The 16,703-nt window shown below is 41.1% G+C and overlaps 1 protein-coding gene across 1 annotated transcript in view; it reads left to right on the top strand.

Moving 5' to 3' along the window:
• Window positions 1-5,113: 5,113 nt before the first annotated feature.
• The window catches only part of RARS1 (arginyl-tRNA synthetase 1), a 29,049-nt gene continuing 17,459 nt past the window's right edge, over window positions 5,114-16,703 (top strand). Inside the window, exons 1-7 of the mRNA XM_001503271.6 lie at window positions 5,114-5,221; window positions 6,947-7,081; window positions 10,848-11,030; window positions 11,958-12,066; window positions 12,524-12,624; window positions 13,476-13,597; window positions 16,328-16,448. Of these exons, the coding sequence (XP_001503321.1) occupies window positions 5,177-5,221; window positions 6,947-7,081; window positions 10,848-11,030; window positions 11,958-12,066; window positions 12,524-12,624; window positions 13,476-13,597; window positions 16,328-16,448 (816 nt within the window). The 5' untranslated portion in view covers window positions 5,114-5,176. The remainder of the gene's footprint in view (window positions 5,222-6,946; window positions 7,082-10,847; window positions 11,031-11,957; window positions 12,067-12,523; window positions 12,625-13,475; window positions 13,598-16,327; window positions 16,449-16,703) is intronic.

The following is a 16,703-nucleotide window of genomic DNA, read 5'->3' as shown; positions in this document are numbered from 1 at the left end:
TCCCATTTTACAGATGAAGAAAGCAGGCCCAGGAGCTGTGGCTTTCCAGAAGTAAACTGTGAGCCCCTGGTAGCTAAGGAAAAGGAGCAGTAATGTTCAGGCACTGTTTGGGATCGTCTCTACCCCTCCTGCCATCTGATGGCCTCAGTAAGAGCTGCCTGGATGGGCTGGCACATGAGGTCAACCTGGTGTATCTGAGACAGCATTTCTCACTCCTTCCACTGCCGTCCCATCCTGACGTGTTCTCCTACATCTGCATGCCCTTCCTTAGTTATCACTGTGTCTTCAGTGTAATCCCTCTGCCCATTTTAAAAATCTTATATCTGCTCTAATTTGTATTAATAAAACAATGGTATCCCCCCCAATATAAAATCACAATATGGAATATAATTTTTTCTAACACATCCCCTTCATCTGGAAATTCTGATAGGCCCCTCCCTTTCTCCATCCATGCTCTTAAGAATTGCTGATCTGGTTAAAAATGCAAGAGGCAGCAGAAAGCAGCCGCAGCAGCAGCAGTCCCCTCCTCCTAGTTCAAGGCCTAACCTCTCTATCTTGGCACCGCCCCTGAGTCTTGGCCATCTCCTATTACTGACTGGAGAGAGACAAGACAGATCAGTGCATTCTGGTTCTGTCAAAGGCGTCCAGAAATGGTGACAGTAACACTGCCCCACCATCCCCCACTACCCATTTCTCCTTCCTCCCAAGGGCACACCCAGAAGGCCAGAGGAAATGTTGACCCTAGAGCCCTATCCTTCAATCTGGCCTTGGGGCCAAGGATGCAGCCTTCCTTTCTCCACCTGGAATGCTCCTTTCCATCTGGAACACCCTACTTCATCCCAAATATCACTTCTAGAAACGCTTTCTCCTCGCTACCCACCAGCCAGGCCATCACACCCACTACCAACCACCACTGCAAACCCACACATCTTCCTATTCCTTAAAGAGTTTTTAATGTGATTCTTTCCCACTAGACTAGGTTGTCAGCTCCTTGTGGGCATGGACTATGGACTATGGACTATGTCTAATTCATCTGTGTCCCCGTGCCCAGTACTAAGCCGTGGGATCTGGTGACTGTTGAATGACTAAGTGGGTGAAAGAAGGAAGCAATGTTGGGGGGGCTCTGGGGCTGAGCTAGGCCCACCTCTGTTCTTTAATCCTCTCAGGCCTCCCAAATTTTCTTCGGCTTCCTCCTGCCTGAGTCAGCCCCTCCTGCCTTAGTGTGAAGATGGGGAGCAGAACGTGCACACCTAACCAGTGCGCCAGCCCCCCCCTCTTTTCTTTTTTATAATTTGTTTTCAATTATTATGTGAGTGATTAATACGGTAAAAAAAAAAAAAAACTCAAGGGCTACAGAAGGACATAAGACAAAAGCCACCCCCACTCTCTGGAATCTCCAATTAAAAACAGTTAATCTGGTGGTTTCCACTTTAAATAACTGACCTTTATTCTTTATTCATCATCTTCAGGCAAGATCTTTCCACTCCCTACCATAAAGATGAGAAAATTGTGGCACATACTTTCCCTTTCTCTTCAGCAGCACCTTCTAATTTTTGTCAGTTACATTAGTATTTTTTATACAGTTTATAGCAGTATCACATTTACATGCAGTTCTGTAACAATCGTGGAGCTTCACCTGTTATGAGTTGATTCAAAAAATTAAAAACTAGTCAACAGCATTTACGTGATGGTGAAGTAAATATTATTCCCTATGGAAACAAGTAGTATGATTGGACCTGGCTCATTAAAACTTTGTTACCAGAAGGCAGACTCAAGGATCCAATAAATCTGTTCCTTCCGCATAGCCTTCTTCCTTTCTTTCTGGTCGTACTTAGCTCACTGTTTCTCATACCCCATGTTTTGTTTTTGGAGTCTTAGTCCAAGAGCAAGTCCTGTCAGTTCTACTGCCCAAAGATATCATAAACCCATCCATTTTTTTCCTGCTACCACTTTGGTTCATTATCCCTCACTTCCAAAGCCCCCTGTGTTCATTTGGTAGGGCTGCCATAACAAAGTACCACAAACTGGGGGGCTTAACATATTTATTTTCTCACAGTCCTGGAGGCTAGAAGTCTGAGATCAAAATATCAGCAGACAAGGTTGGTTATTTTTCTTTTTTTTGTGAGGAAGATTGGCCATGAGCTAACATCTGTGTTAATTTTCCTCTATTTTATATATGGGATGCCACCACAGCATGGCTTAATGAGCAGTGCATAGGTCCACCCCCCGGGATCTGAATCTGTGATCCCCAGGCTACCAAAGTAGAGTATGCAAACTTAACCACTACATCACTGGGCTGGCCCCTGGGGTTGGTTATTTCTAAAGCCGCTCTCCTTGGCTTGTAGATGGCAGTCTTCTCCCTGTGTCTACACATGGTCTTCCCTCTGTGTGTGTGTGTGTGTGTGTGTCCTAATCTCTTCCTATAAGGACTGTCATACTGAGTCAGGCCCCACCCTCATGATCTCATTTTAACTTAATTACCTCTTTGAAGACCCTATCTCCAAATACAGTCGCATTCTGAGGTACTAGGGGTTAGAACTTGGACATATGAATTTGGGGAGAATACAATTCAGCCCATAACACCTCCCTTTTGAAAAACAAAAATTAAACTTCTCCATTATCCCATTGAAACCCTCTAATGGTTCCCATCTTGCTTAGAATAAAATTAAAAACCCCTTCCTTGATTTACAAATTCCTATCTACTTCACTTTGGCCAATCTCTCCACCTCAGCTCACACCCAATCCACCTGGTTTCTGTTTTCAAGTAAACTGAGCTCCTACCTCAGACCATTTGCATTTGTTATCCTTTCTGCCTAGAACCCTCCTATTCATTAAATTAAGAAGCAGGTTTTGAGCAATGCATGTAAGAAGCTCTGCTCTAGGTGAAGGGTCTTCCAAACTGGGCTATATATACCTCGGGGTAGGAAGATATTCTAAGGAGTCTGTGGGCCTGGATACATTAGGAGAATCCATTCCAGATCTTGAATTTATGTATACTCTTCCTTACATGGATTTGCCTACAAACTCAGTTACCCAATTCTCTTTTTCACATGCTCCTTCCACAAGCAAAGATATACACCCCTCCCATTGCCCTGGACATAAACTGACAGGAACTGAACAAGGTACATTTCAAGAATGTATTTCTCCTGAGGGTGGCTCCACGAGCACCAAGCAAAGGGAGCTTAGTAAAAACATGGCCTTACCTCCTGCTTTATCTTGAAGGTGGAGATCTATCTGTCCATTGATTTGTCTATCCCTCTCTCCATCCATCTTTCTTTGAGAAATCAGAAAGTGTCACAGAGATACATAGTAACACTTGCATCTGGTTTAAAAATAAGAACAAAGGCAAACTTTAAATTTTTTTAAAAAATTAAGTAAATATGGGGGCTGGCCCCGTGGCCAAGTGGTTGAGTCTGTGCGCTCCGCTGCAAGCGGCCCAGTGTTTCGTTGCTTCGAATCCTGGGCACGGACATGGCACTGCTCATCAAACCACACTGAGGCAGCATCCCACATGCTACAACTAGAAGGACCCACAACGAAGAATATACAACTATGTACTGGGGGGCTTTGGGGAGAAAAAGGAAAAAATAAAATCTTAAAAAATTAAGTAAATATGATATGGATTATTTGATTTAACAAAGAGGACTGGCTTTGCCAATTAACTAATTAATGTGATGGACATTTGCCATAAATTGGATGAGCTACATTTGCAGCTCCATAATTCTCAGGTCCAGATCCCGGGTGCAAACCTACACCACTTGTCAGCCATGCTGTGGTGGTGACCCATATACAAAATAGAAGAAGATTGGCACAGACGTTAGCTTGATACCAGCTCAACACAAGGTTGGCATAAGGGAAGCCATATTGTAGAAAAGAAACCATATAGTAACTTTGAATGACCTCTGATTAACTAACCTAGGCATGCTCTGTAGATTTTATGGCCCCTCCCAGGTGCTATAAGTTGATAACTTTGTTCTTTTGAGTGCCTTAGGAATGTGATGGCCCCTGGGCAGAGAGTCTGTGCTGATTGCCATCAATGAAACTGAAAGATCAGGGTATAGGGCCTTGCTCCGGTCTCTGATGCATATCCAGTAAAACAAAGGACTGTCATGAACTAACACCACATGTCTGCTCCCACCCAGAGACCAGATGCCTCCCCAACTCGAAGACCAGCCCCCTGTATAACTGGCCTATAGTCTTTCTTCTGTAAGATGGTTCTTTCAGACATGAGTCGGCCATCAAGAAAAAGTCCTTTCTCTCTTACCACCTTGTCTCTTGACTATTGGCATGTCTTGCATCAGGCAGACAACCCTCTCCTTGGGCAGTAACAAGCTCAAGGCTAACCTTCCTCAAGTAAAAAAAAGAGAAAATTGGCAATGGATGTTAGCTCAGAGACAATCTTCCTCACCAAAAAAAAAAATTAATTAAATTAAATAAAAAATCTATACTGGAGTACACATTTAAAAAATCTTTTACAGGGGCACAGAAACAAAAACTTTTAGAGACTGCTGCTTTAAGTCCTGGGGCTATAGGGAAGAGTGAACAAAACAGGCGCGGTCCCTGTCGTCTCAGAACTTAACATTCTGGGTTGGCTGTTTGAGAGTTTAACTCAAATTCACTCGCTCAGAGAGTCCCTCGCTGACGCATGACTCTACCGCATCATCTTTCTGGAAATTAAAACTGAGATTGTTATTTACTTTTTCGTTTAATACATCTCAACTCTAAAATGTAACCTCTAGAAACAAGTCTGACGTGTCTCCAGCGCCTGGAATAGCGTCTGGCATATTAATGTGCACAATAAATGTTTGTTGAATAAATGAATGGATTTTATTAGTTGTGCCCCCATTTCACAGAGGGGCAAACTGATGCTCTTGAGAGACAGAGGCTCTCGGTAAGTGCCTCTGTCCAAGTCAGTCCGAGTACAGAGCAGCTCTGTTCCGTTTCCCTTCAATCTCTCTGCCCTGGCCCCAACATCCGCATCTACGGGCTGCAGCCCCCATCCCGGCCGACTTCCCCGCCGCTTCTCCCTGCAGTATCGCCTGGATCCCGCCAGGAGGCAGCAGCGCCGTGGCACTCAGTCGACCCCGAGAAGGCGGGGCGGGGGAGGGCTTCCACTTCCGGGCGGGGCTGGCTGTTTCCGCTTCCGGCGCCTCGCGTGTGAGGCGCTGACGGGAGGATGGACGGGTTGGTGGCTCAGTGCTCCGCGCGGCTGCTGCAGCAGGTCGGACCCCATGGGACCAGCGGGAAGGCCTGGAGGGGGAGGGAGAGGCCCTGGCTCCAGCTCGAGCAGCCTCGGGGCGGCAGCAGCGAGGCGGGGACCTCCCTGCTCCCCTCAGAGCGGGCAGTGGGGTCCCGAGACCCCGGCCTTCGCTGCCACGGAGGCGCACACTGTCTCAGGGACGCTGTGGCAGGGATGCGTGGGGAGGAAGCCAGCGTTCCGAGGCCCGGTGACAGTGACGTTCCGCAGAGTGGAGGGTCTCGCCGTCTCTCAGAGCCCCCGCTACCAGCATCTGCTGGGCTGGAGGCGAGCGTGTGCAGTGCAGTCTCCGCAGATTGCCAGTCCTTCCCCGCACACGCGGCGCCCTCCCGGGGGTGCGGGACACCAGCAAAGGGAAGTGGGCTGAGAGCAGGAGCCCTGGGGCCTGGTTTGCAAACCGGCCCCCCGATCTCTCCGTGAGACTGGGCGACAGGAGTCCTACAAGCCCACCCATGGAGTGGTTCATCATCAAAGAGGAGATTGCTCTCTGCCTGCAGTATTCGTGGGGAGAGAAGTGGCAGGTCATAAAAGTGGAAATGGGACAGTTCCATTACCTTTTATGTCCAGTAGGGAGGGTGGGAGGAAAGCAGTGTAAGTACCCTGGTATCCAGGAAACTGCTTCATGCTAAATCGGCAGTCACAGAATAAAAGTTGGTCGAGTAAGTTGGCAAGTTCTTTCCGGTTCTGAGCCGTATATTTGTCAGTGTGGGGATATTAGTTCCTCCTCGGTGGTTGTGATGAGAGTTACAGAGAGAATTTCTGAAAAGTGTTTAGCTCGGTGCGTAGAACATAATATATGCTCATTTGTGGCAACTTTTGTTTGGCTGTAGTTATCTCCTGGTTAACATTCTGAAATTTGTAGTGCGGAATCTTCCCCTTAGTAATGCTGTTAAGTTGGAAGCTTTATTTCCTTCCAAATTGGCATGTCTTCAGTTTTAGGTATTACAGTAAAAAGCTTGTTCTAGGACCTAAAACACTGGAAACAAAGAGGAAAAACATAGGAAAGTCCTTTTGTGCCAGAAAGGACAAAAGAGAGACACCTGAGCTTTTTAAAATATGACGAAAGTCATTTGCTTTTTGGAAGAACCCCAAGTCATAAGATTGGGGAATAAAATCAGGTTGGTCACCCTTAACTAGTACGCTCACTAAATCAGAGTGGTTTATCGAGGCCAAAGAAAGCAGGGATATGAGGCTTATCCCATTATATACTTTTTTTTTTTTTTAAGATTTTATTTTTCCTTTTTCTCCCAAAGCCCCCTGGTACATAGTTGTGTATTTTTAGTTGTGGGTCCTTCTAGTTGTGGCATGTGGGATACTGCCTCAGCATGGCTTGATGAGCGGTGCTGTGTCCACACCCAGAATTCGCTCTGGCGAAACCCTGGGCCGCCGAAGCAGAGCGTGTGAACTTAACCACTGGGCCATGGGGCCGGCCCCATCTATTATATGCTTTAAGCTCCTTTTTCTCTGCCCCAACACACACTTAATTTTTTCGTATCAAGGATGATATCCTAATGTCATCAAAAGCCTTGAAGAGGAAAAGCACGACTTATCAAAGGGAAAGTTCTTCGTTCCCATCACGTCTGCCGTGTCCTGGTGGAGAGGGGAAGTGAGGAAGTAAGTTTATGGTACCGTCCGTCATGTCATGCAAGTCATCGATCATACTGAACCAAAGTGCCTTTTCTTTCATAGGAAAAAGAGATTAAGTCTCTGACTGCGGAAATTGATCAGTTGAAAAACTGTGGTTGTTTGGAAGCTTCTCCAAATTTGGAGCAGTTGCGGGAAGAAAATTTAAAATTAAAGTATCGACTGAATATCCTTCGAAAGGTGAGTACTCTGGGTTCTGGTTTTATTCTGCAGTTTGAATTATTGCATCTTTTTAAAAGCCCTTGTCATGAAAGATTCTGAAAGTATACGCTGAGGAATTTGGAAGAAGAAGAAAGCAACCCTATCCTTTTCCTGGCATTAGACAAGTTAGGACTAAGTGGTCGGTGCAAGTGATGAAGGAGCGGAGCTGGCCTGTCCTTGCAGGGCCGCTTGGAGGGTTTCGGCATGCTGAACGAGTGGCCAGCTGAAAGAAGGCCTCAAGAGGGTTAAGACATTTCCTTTTAACAGTTTATGCCTGCGCCTTTTGGAAAAACAACATTTTTGAATGTTAAATAATTGTGTCTATCAAAAGGAAACATTTTAAAATACACCCATGGTCCCTCCCTGCCCTAAGTTGGTTATTTTGCAGTTTTATTTTTATATTTTACAATGTTATATTTGGTTGTTTGGTTTTATTCCACTTAATATTTGAGATCTTTTTTTTTTTCCGGGAAGCTTGTGCTGTATTTGTTATTTAATGACTTCATAATCTGACAGTGTTTATCAGTTATGTCAAAAACTTGAGCTTGCTTCGGTTGGGGTTTTAATTTTTTATCCTGCCTTTCAGGTCTGCTGATGACTCGTCCTAGAGGATGACCTCACTTTCATAATTATTCTCCTATGTGTGTGTATTACTTTCATTCAGCCAGGCTGCACTGGCATTATATCTTTTTTCCAAAGCTGGTCCCATTTATTCATTTATACTTTGCCTGCTCCACTCCCATGAAGTCTTTTTATTACCTTCTTGTGTTCTGTTCTGCTTGAAATAGCTTTTGTCTTTAATTCTTCTAAAATCACAAAATTCCTTTTCAATGGAATCTTCTCAAAAATATTTCACCTTTCTCATTAACTCATTCATTCTGCGCTTATTTGTACTCCTTTCTCTATTATATTTATTTCAATTCAAAAGTGTTATTATATGCCTAATATGTGCTGAAGGCTGTGAGGAAAAGATAGAAAAGGAAGTACAGTGTATTTTTTTAGGTGCATAAACTGTTTATTACAGTGTATTCTAATACGCATCTGTAATGACAGATTAGCTCTAATGTGTAAATAGGAGAATGCTGTCAGTGTAATGTGGACAGCACATTGGTTTTTTTCACAGATATTTTGCCTAGTGAGTAATAGCCCCTGGACACAAGGTACACAGACACAACAGAAAACAGCAAGCCACAGAAGAAAAAAGTACTGTGGGACACCCATCTGGCCTATCTTCCTCCCCGGCTCGCTTTGGCCACATTCCCTAACTTATTAGATGGTTGTCTCAGAGGCATTTTACCCTTGTTTTCATTAATTCAGTCTCAGTTCTTCCTCGTACCCCCTCCCGTTGAGCTGTTCCTATCTTCTTGTAAGGTAAAGTCTTATTTATCTAGTACTCATTAGGAATTACAGATGCCTTTCTAACAGTAATGATTTTAAAATTGCTATTGTGATAGTGCTGTTGTTACAAAATTATGTAGATTTTGAGCAATCTGTTTCAGATGCTGATTTTCTCATAAGATCTGCTGTTTTTTAGGATGTAATTTTTTGCATAATGTGAGATGTTTCAGAATAGTTATATTGAGTTATAGCAGAGATTCTTGTGCCATATGTAATATTTCTTAACTGCATGGAGCTTTCCATTTTTGGGGAGAGAAGACTTGCATGTAGGAAACAGGTTGGGGAGAAGTCTTAAGTTAATTATAATCAAATACTAAATTGCATGGTGCAGAAATCAAGAACAATGGATTCATATATGTGTGTTTACATATATACACACGTACGTACTGGTACCCCATCCTTGTTAAACAAAGTTCAACCGAGTAAATTTAAAGATCTACTTGGCTTTATTCTGTGATTCATGAACTGGGCAGCATTCCATCTAGCAAATTGAAAGGAGCTCCAAGGAGCTATACAAAACAGAAGACTTTTATAGACAGAAGTGAGCAGAAAAAGGAAGTTTCTAACAAAGAGTGGATTGTTTCAGGTAAGGTCAGCTTTCTTTGGTGGAAGGGCTGGGGTCTGTCCTGCAGATTACCTCACTACTGCTGATCCAGTAATTCCAGATTGGCTAGGTAAAGGTGATCTTCCTGGGAGAGGCTGAAACTGCAATTAAGTTAAATATTAAGTCTTGATTTGCTGTCGGGGACTTAGCACAGGTGACTCCATTTGGGGCCTGTTGTTTCTTTTAATACTTTAAACGTACAAAGATTGAGGTTTATTTAGAGTAGGTTTTGAGTCTTAGGATCATATCTAAATAACATTAGTATTTGCTATTGGAAGTCTTTAGATTGCACAAAAGCATATCTTCCCCTTTTTTGAGTGTGTCACTACAGGGGGGAATTGATTATTGATTAAAAAACTGATTTAAGTTTTTAGTTAGTGAGCTTAAGAAGGTAATTTCTTCCATATGGTCGAGGAGGGTGACAATCATACAACTTGGATTTGCCATTCCAATAGTACTGAGTTTGAATCCTGACTTTGCCACTTAACATTTGTTATCTTTGGCACATTACTTAATTTCTAGCCCACATGGAAATAGTGCTAATAGTAATAAACTCAATTTCTGTTGTGTAGATGAAGTGAGATAATGCATATAGATAAAGCAGTTGGCTCAGTTCTTTTTTTTTTTTTTTTTTTGGAGGAAGATTAGCCCTGAGCTAGCTACTGCCAATCCTCCTCTTTTTGCTGACGAAGACGGACCCTGAGCTAACATCCGTGCTCATCTTCCTCTATTTCATACGTGGGATGCCTACCACAGCATGGCTTTTGCCAAGTGGTGCCATGTCCGCACCCAGGATCTGAACTGGCGAACCCCAGGCCACTGAGAAGCGGAACGTGTGTGCTTAACCGCTGCGCCATCAGGCCAGCCCCTTGGCTCAGTTCTTGACACAGTACTACCCTAATAGCTTTCATTATTGTTGCCATTAAATGTTATTGATTTGATTAGGATAAAATTGTTGTTAGTGTGTAGGTAGCATTTCCATTTGTGTTCCGTTAAAAGTGTGTGTGTCCAGTCACCATTTCTTGACCTGCTACATGCCACGTACAGTGCTAAGTGCCAGAGGCAGAAGCAAGAATAAGACATTTTCCATGCATTCAAAATTCTGGTGGTGGAGGCAAATAATTTTGAGAAGGTATAAGTGCAATAATAGAGGTAATAAGTTGTACACCATCTTAAATGAATATATTCCACTTCAAAGGAAATGAGGAATATGAGGTAGGAATAGTGCAACATGGGATTATTTAATGGTAAGATAAAACAACTCATTTTTCTGATATGTTTACATTACCTATCTATATATTTTCTCCCTTTCATTTCATGCCTTGAAGAAGTCATCATTTTAATGGAAAGAATACGTTTTTTATTTGTTTTTGTCCATAAAATTTTCACTTCCAGCATTTGATATGAAGTTGTTTAGGACTGATTTTTATACTGTTTTCTCACTGCTTTATTTCAGCTGAGAAGAAGATTTGGTCAGCCCTTTCTACTCCCTACTCCTAGTGTCTGTTCTGATAAAATAACTATAGAAAGAAGGAACTCAGGGCATTTCCCATTTATGTCTTAGACGCTATGGGATAAACTTGTGCTATTACGTATCTCAACATATGCCAGATAGGAGAGCATTGCATTATGAGTGTATGTTACCTTTTAGCTCTTCTCAGGACATTTGAAGGTTTCTCAAAATAGTTGGGAAAATTGTGTATGATAATTCAGTATTGACATATTTCTGTTCTTTTCTTACAGAGTCTTCAAGCAGAAAGGAACAGACCAACTATGATTAACATCAATAGCCGCCTGCAAGAGGTCTTTGGTTGTGCCATTAAGGCTGCATATCCAGATTTAGAAAATCCTCCTCTGATAGTGACACCAAGTCAACAGCCCAAGTTTGGGGACTATCAGTGTAATAGTGCTATGGGTATCTCTCAGGTGATTATATTAAGAAGCTTTCTTTGTGGTTTGATTTTCTTGGGCATTATCATCATCATTACCGTTTACATAAATAATGGCAAGTTGTATGTTCAATGAAAAGAACATTTTCCACAATTCTAAAAAACTTGAGAAAGGAAAATGTATGTTTTAATTTTTAAAAAGCAGAAATTTGAATATTTAGTTAAATTTTACATGTACTCTTAATATTTAAGGGCAATAGTTTGTACTGTTTTGTTTTAGTCCTTCCCTCCTGTTGTGTCCAGGATTGCTGTGTGTCACTGGTGAGGGCTGGAAGATGAGGGATTAAAAGTTAGCCATTTACCATTCGGCATTCCCACCAGGTGTTTGATGCAGCTGCGGTGTCTTTGAGGCGGGCTTACATATTTCACTTTTAGTTAGAGGAATTCCCTGTTTTTAATGGCTACATTATCTAATGTGTTTGTGGTTAATTGCCCCTGGTTTGGGACTTTTTGCTTTCCTTTCTTTGTTGAATTGAAAGAATTAATCTAAAGAGTCCAGATTTTTTTCTATATAGTTTTTGTGTCTACATTGGGGTTAAGTTTATTAGGGCAATATTTATTACTCAAGTCTGAATATTGCACACTTTTATGATTTAAAAATTAGAAATGTAAATATCCTGGAAACAGGCATCATAAATAAGACTTTGTTATGTCTTCATAAAAAAGTTATATATGTGTGTGGCAACTCATTTTGAAATGGAGATCACCTGGTTTTGGCACTTTTGTATTCCTCTTGGCACTTGATGATTGATGCTTTATCTGGCCATTTACAAGGTCATTGGACTTCTCTGCTCCTGCCCTTGTTGGGTCTCATGTCAAACAAATCTCGTGCTTTGTCACTTGTGCATTTGCAAGTAACCTGCTGAAATTCTTGTGTAATGAATCATTTTATATTGTGTTACAGATGCTCAAATCCAAGGAACAGAAAGTTAATCCAAGAGAAATTGCCGAAAACATTACCAAACACCTCCCAGGCAATGAATGTATTGAAAAAGTTGAAATTGCTGGTCCTGGTATGACAATGTTACCCTTCTTAAGTAGTTGTATTGATGCTGAGTGGTTTTTGAAATAAAAAAAAGAACGCCATTTTAAATATAAATGTAGGGTTAAAACTTGTGTACTGAAGAAGATGGTGAAAGCACCTTGGATTGAGAGTTAGGAAACTGAGGTTTTAGTCTAGACGTAGCTGCCTGATCTTGGATGAGTTACTTTACCTCCCTGTGATTCAGTTTTTGGTTAGCGAAAAGGAGATAGATAATGGCAGATAAGTCTGTGGTGAAAGGGCCGTCTGTTTTCAGTTAAGAGGTGAACAAATCATTTGCTGAGACTGAAGGGGCCCTGAATTAAATAGGAAGCTTTCAGGAGAGTGGTGAGCCAGCATAAGTGAAATTGAGAAAGTCTTTGGGAGTGATCAATCCTTTAAGATAGGAGGCTGTCTTAATTTTTTTTCTCTCCTCTGCTGTTTATTAGGTTTTATTAATGTCCACTTAAGAAAGGACTTTGTGTCCGAACAGTTGACCAGTCTCCTGGTGAATGGTGTTCAACTCCCTGCCCTTGGAGAGAATAAAAAGGTATGTGTACAGTTTTCAGCTGATATATTAATACCTTAGAACTGTATGGAATGGCTTTTGTTTTTATATTGAGATTTAATCATTGTAACTGGAAATGGCTTTTGCTTTTTATGTTGAGATTTAATCATTAATAATATTTGAGAGTTTGAACATAACTGTGAAGTAGCCTTTCTCCTAGGTCTTGCTTGTTATAATGTGATTTTTCTTTTCACTTTATTCCACAAGGATTTGAGGTAGCCAGCTGATATTTAGGAGGTTGTGCTCAAATCGAGGATAGATAATTTGTCTAAACGAATTAGATTCTTTTTCAGCTAATAATGGACGAGTAGATTCATCAGAAAAGCTAACACAGGGGCCGACCCCTTGGCCTAGTGATTAAGTTCATGCACTCCGCTTCAGTGGCCTAGGGTTTGCAGTTCAAATCCTGGGCATGGACCTGGCACCACTCGTCCAGCCATGCTGAGGTCACATCCCACATAGCACAACCAGAAGGACCTACAACTATAATATATAGCTATGTACTGGGGAGCTTTGGGGAGAAGAAGAAGAAGAAGAAAAAGAAAACGTAAACCTAACACAGTTGAATTATAACCCAAACTCCTGTTTGTCTGAGTTTATTTCTAAATATGTTATTAATGAATGTGCTAGCAGAATAAAATGTGTGTATCCCTTTTAAAAATCTTTTTTTAATTGAATATATTTGACATAACATTGTATAAATTTAAGATGAACATGTTACTTCAATACATTTATATATTGTAATATGATTACCTTTGTAGCTATATTTATCACATTACATATCTATAGTACAATATTGTTGTCTATAAAAAATCTCTTATTGTCCATCCTAGGTGGTAGTTGACTTTTCCTCTCCCAACATAGCTAAAGAGATGCATGTAGGCCATCTCAGGTCAACTATCATAGGAGAGAGCATGTGCCGCCTCTTTGAATTTGCAGGATATGATGTGCTAAGGTAGGTACTCTTTTTCTTGCCTTTGGAGATTTCTGTAGAAAATGAAAAATGTCACTTGAGAAGAATCTTTGACTAAATCAATGATTCATAAGTGTGGTTCTGCTTTAATCACCCAGTAGGCTTTTTAAATAAATTATGTCTTGGGCCACTCCTCTGAACTAGTAACTTTTTAGACTCCCTAGGGGTGGAACCAAGCAAGAGGCTCCCCAGTTCATTTCACAAGTATTTCTTCAGTGCCTCCTGTGTGTCAGGGGTTTATATTCTAGTAGAGGATGAGGTAGGCAAGAGACAGATTGTGCTGGACCTTGGAGGCCATGGTAGGAAATTGGGATTTTATTCGTAAGTGTAATGGGAAGCTATTGGAGAGTCTTTAATTAGTAGAGCAATGTATGATAAGATAGAAAACTATTGTAATAATCCAGTTAATAGATGATCTGGTAGTTTTTGGGGGGATTTTTGTTTTCTTGGTTTTTTTAAGAATTTTATTTTATTTTTTGCTGAGGAAGATTTGCCCTGAGCTAAAATGTGTTGCCAGTCTTTCTCTTTTCACTTGAGGAAGATTTGCCCTGAGCTAACAACATCTGTGCCAGTCTTCCTCTGTTTACTTTGTGGGTCACTGCCAAAGCATGGCTACTGACACTGGTGTAGGTCCACGCCCAGGAACTGAACCTGGGCTGCCAAAGCGGAGCATGCCGAACTTAACCACTAGGCCACGGGGCTGGCCCCAGTCTGGTAGTTTGAGATGAGTTAAAAGCAGTAAGGGATAAGAAGTGGTTGGATTGACTTTTTTTTTTTGATTGAGGTGGTAATAGTTTATAAGATTGTGAAATTTCAGTTGTGCATATTTGTCAGTCACCATATAAATGTGCCACTTTACCCCTTATGCTTATCCCCCGACCTCCTTCCCCTCTGATAACCACTGATCTGTTCTCTTTGTCCATGTGTTTGTTTATCTTCCACATATGAGTGAAATCATACAGTTTTTGTCTTTCTTTGTCTGGGTTATTTCTCCTCAAGGTCCATCCATGTTGCAAATGGGATGATTTTGTCTTTTTTTTTGATGGCTGAGTAGTGTTCCATTGTATAAATACACCACATCTTCTTTATCCGTTAATCAGTTGATGGGCACTTGGGTTGCTTGTCTGTTGTCTATTGTGCATGATACTGCAGTGAACATAGGGGTGCATAAGTCTCTTTGAATTGTTGATTTCAAGTTCTTTGGATAAATACCCAGTAGTGGGATAGCTGAGTCGTATAGTGTTACTATTTTTAATTTTGGGGGAAATCTTCACTGTTTTCCATAGTAGCTGCACCAGTTTGCATTCCCACTAGCAGTGTATGAGGGTTCTCTTTTCTCCACATCCTCTCCAGCATTTGTTATTTTTTGTCTTGGTAATTGCAACCATTCTAACAGGTGTAAGGTGATATCTCATTGTACTTTTGATTTGCATTTCCCTAATGATTGGTGATGTTGAACATCTTTTCACGTGCCTATTGGCCATCAGTATATCCTCTTTGGAAAAATGTCTGTTCATATCCTTTGCCCATTTTTTGATCAGGTTGGTTGCTGTTTTGTTGTTGAATTGTATGAGTTCTCTATATATTTTGGAGATTAACTCCTTGTTGGGTATATGATTTGCAAGTCTTCCAGTTGGTGGGTTGTCTTTTCGTTTTGTTCCTGGTTTCCTTTGCCTTGCAGAAGCTCTTTAGTCTGATAAAGTCCCATTGTTTTTTTCTTTTGTGTCCCTTGCCTGAGTAGACATGGTATTCGAAAAGACCCTTCTAATACCAATGTCAAAGAGTGTGCTGCCTGTATTTTCTTCTGGGAGTTTTATGGTTTCACGTCTTACGTTCAAGTCTTTAATCCATTTTGAGTTAATTTTTGTGTATGGTGGAAGATAATGGTCTACTTTCAGTTTTTTGCCTGTGGCTGTCCAGTTTTCCCAACACCATTTATTGAAGAGATTCTCTCCATTGTATGTTCTTAGCTCCTTTGTCAAAGATTAGCTGTGCGTAGATGGTGGTTTTACTTCTGGGCTTTCAATTCTGTTCCACTGATCCATGTGTCTCTTTTTATACCAGTACCATGCTGTGTTGATCACTATGGCTTTGTAGTGTATTTTCAAGTCTGGAATTGTGATGCTTCCAGCTTTGTTCTTTTTTCTCAGGATTGCTTTAGCTGTTCAGGGTCTTTTATTGCCCCATGTGAGTTTTAGGATTCTTTGTTCTATTTCCATGAAGAATGTAATTGAGATTCTGATTGAGATTGCATTGAATGTGTACATTGCTTTAGGTAGTATGGACGTTTTAACTGTGGGTTGACATATATTTTGAAGAATTTCATCCATTGACATTTGAAGTCCACTGGTCTAACTTGCACTAAGATAATTGGTTGAAAAGTTAAATTTTCATAAAATTGTGGTAATAACTGTCATTATCCCAGTTAACTACACAATAAACAGATCACACTCCGTTGATAGGAACTTCCTGCATTAGCAAATCCTGGAGGCCTGCTGGTCCTGGGTACACATTGCCAAAGGTAACAGACTTTGCCTTTGCCTCTCCAGGAGTTTGCAGACCAGTTGAGGAAACAACTGGGTGAATGATATTACTAAATGTGATATACTGACACTTAAGTGTTAGCGGTTCCTAGTGGAGTGTAATTCCTCTAATTTAATGTGAAAATGTTTATCATTTTTAAATGGTTTTGTGTTCTCTGATTGGTCTTAGATTAAACCATTTGGGAGATTGGGGGACCCAGTTTGGCATGCTCATCGCTCACCTGCAAGATAAATTTCCAGATTACCTAACAGTTTCACCTCCTATTGGGGATCTTCAGGCCTTTTATAAGGTTTGATATCATTTCTTGCTACATTATTTGTTTGTTTACTATTCATAGTCATCATTCGTTTTCTTTAGGGAGTTCAGAATGCTATTTAAAGCTACTGTGGGGTTAAATAAAAGTTGTTAAACTCCCCATCCCTTAACGCATCATCTTTGCTCGTTGATTGGTGTATGTTAAAAATTGAACTCTACCATATTACCTGTTGTTAATTGAATTTAGGAGTTTGTTAATCAAAATACATTTTAGTATTTAAAATTTTTT

The sequence above is a fragment of the Equus caballus genome, chromosome 14 (genome assembly GCF_041296265.1).
Source record: "Equus caballus isolate H_3958 breed thoroughbred chromosome 14, TB-T2T, whole genome shotgun sequence".
NCBI lineage: Eukaryota > Metazoa > Chordata > Mammalia > Perissodactyla > Equidae > Equus > Equus caballus.
Note: the sequence above shows the minus strand (reverse complement) of the source record. Positions and strands in the feature narration are given on the sequence as shown.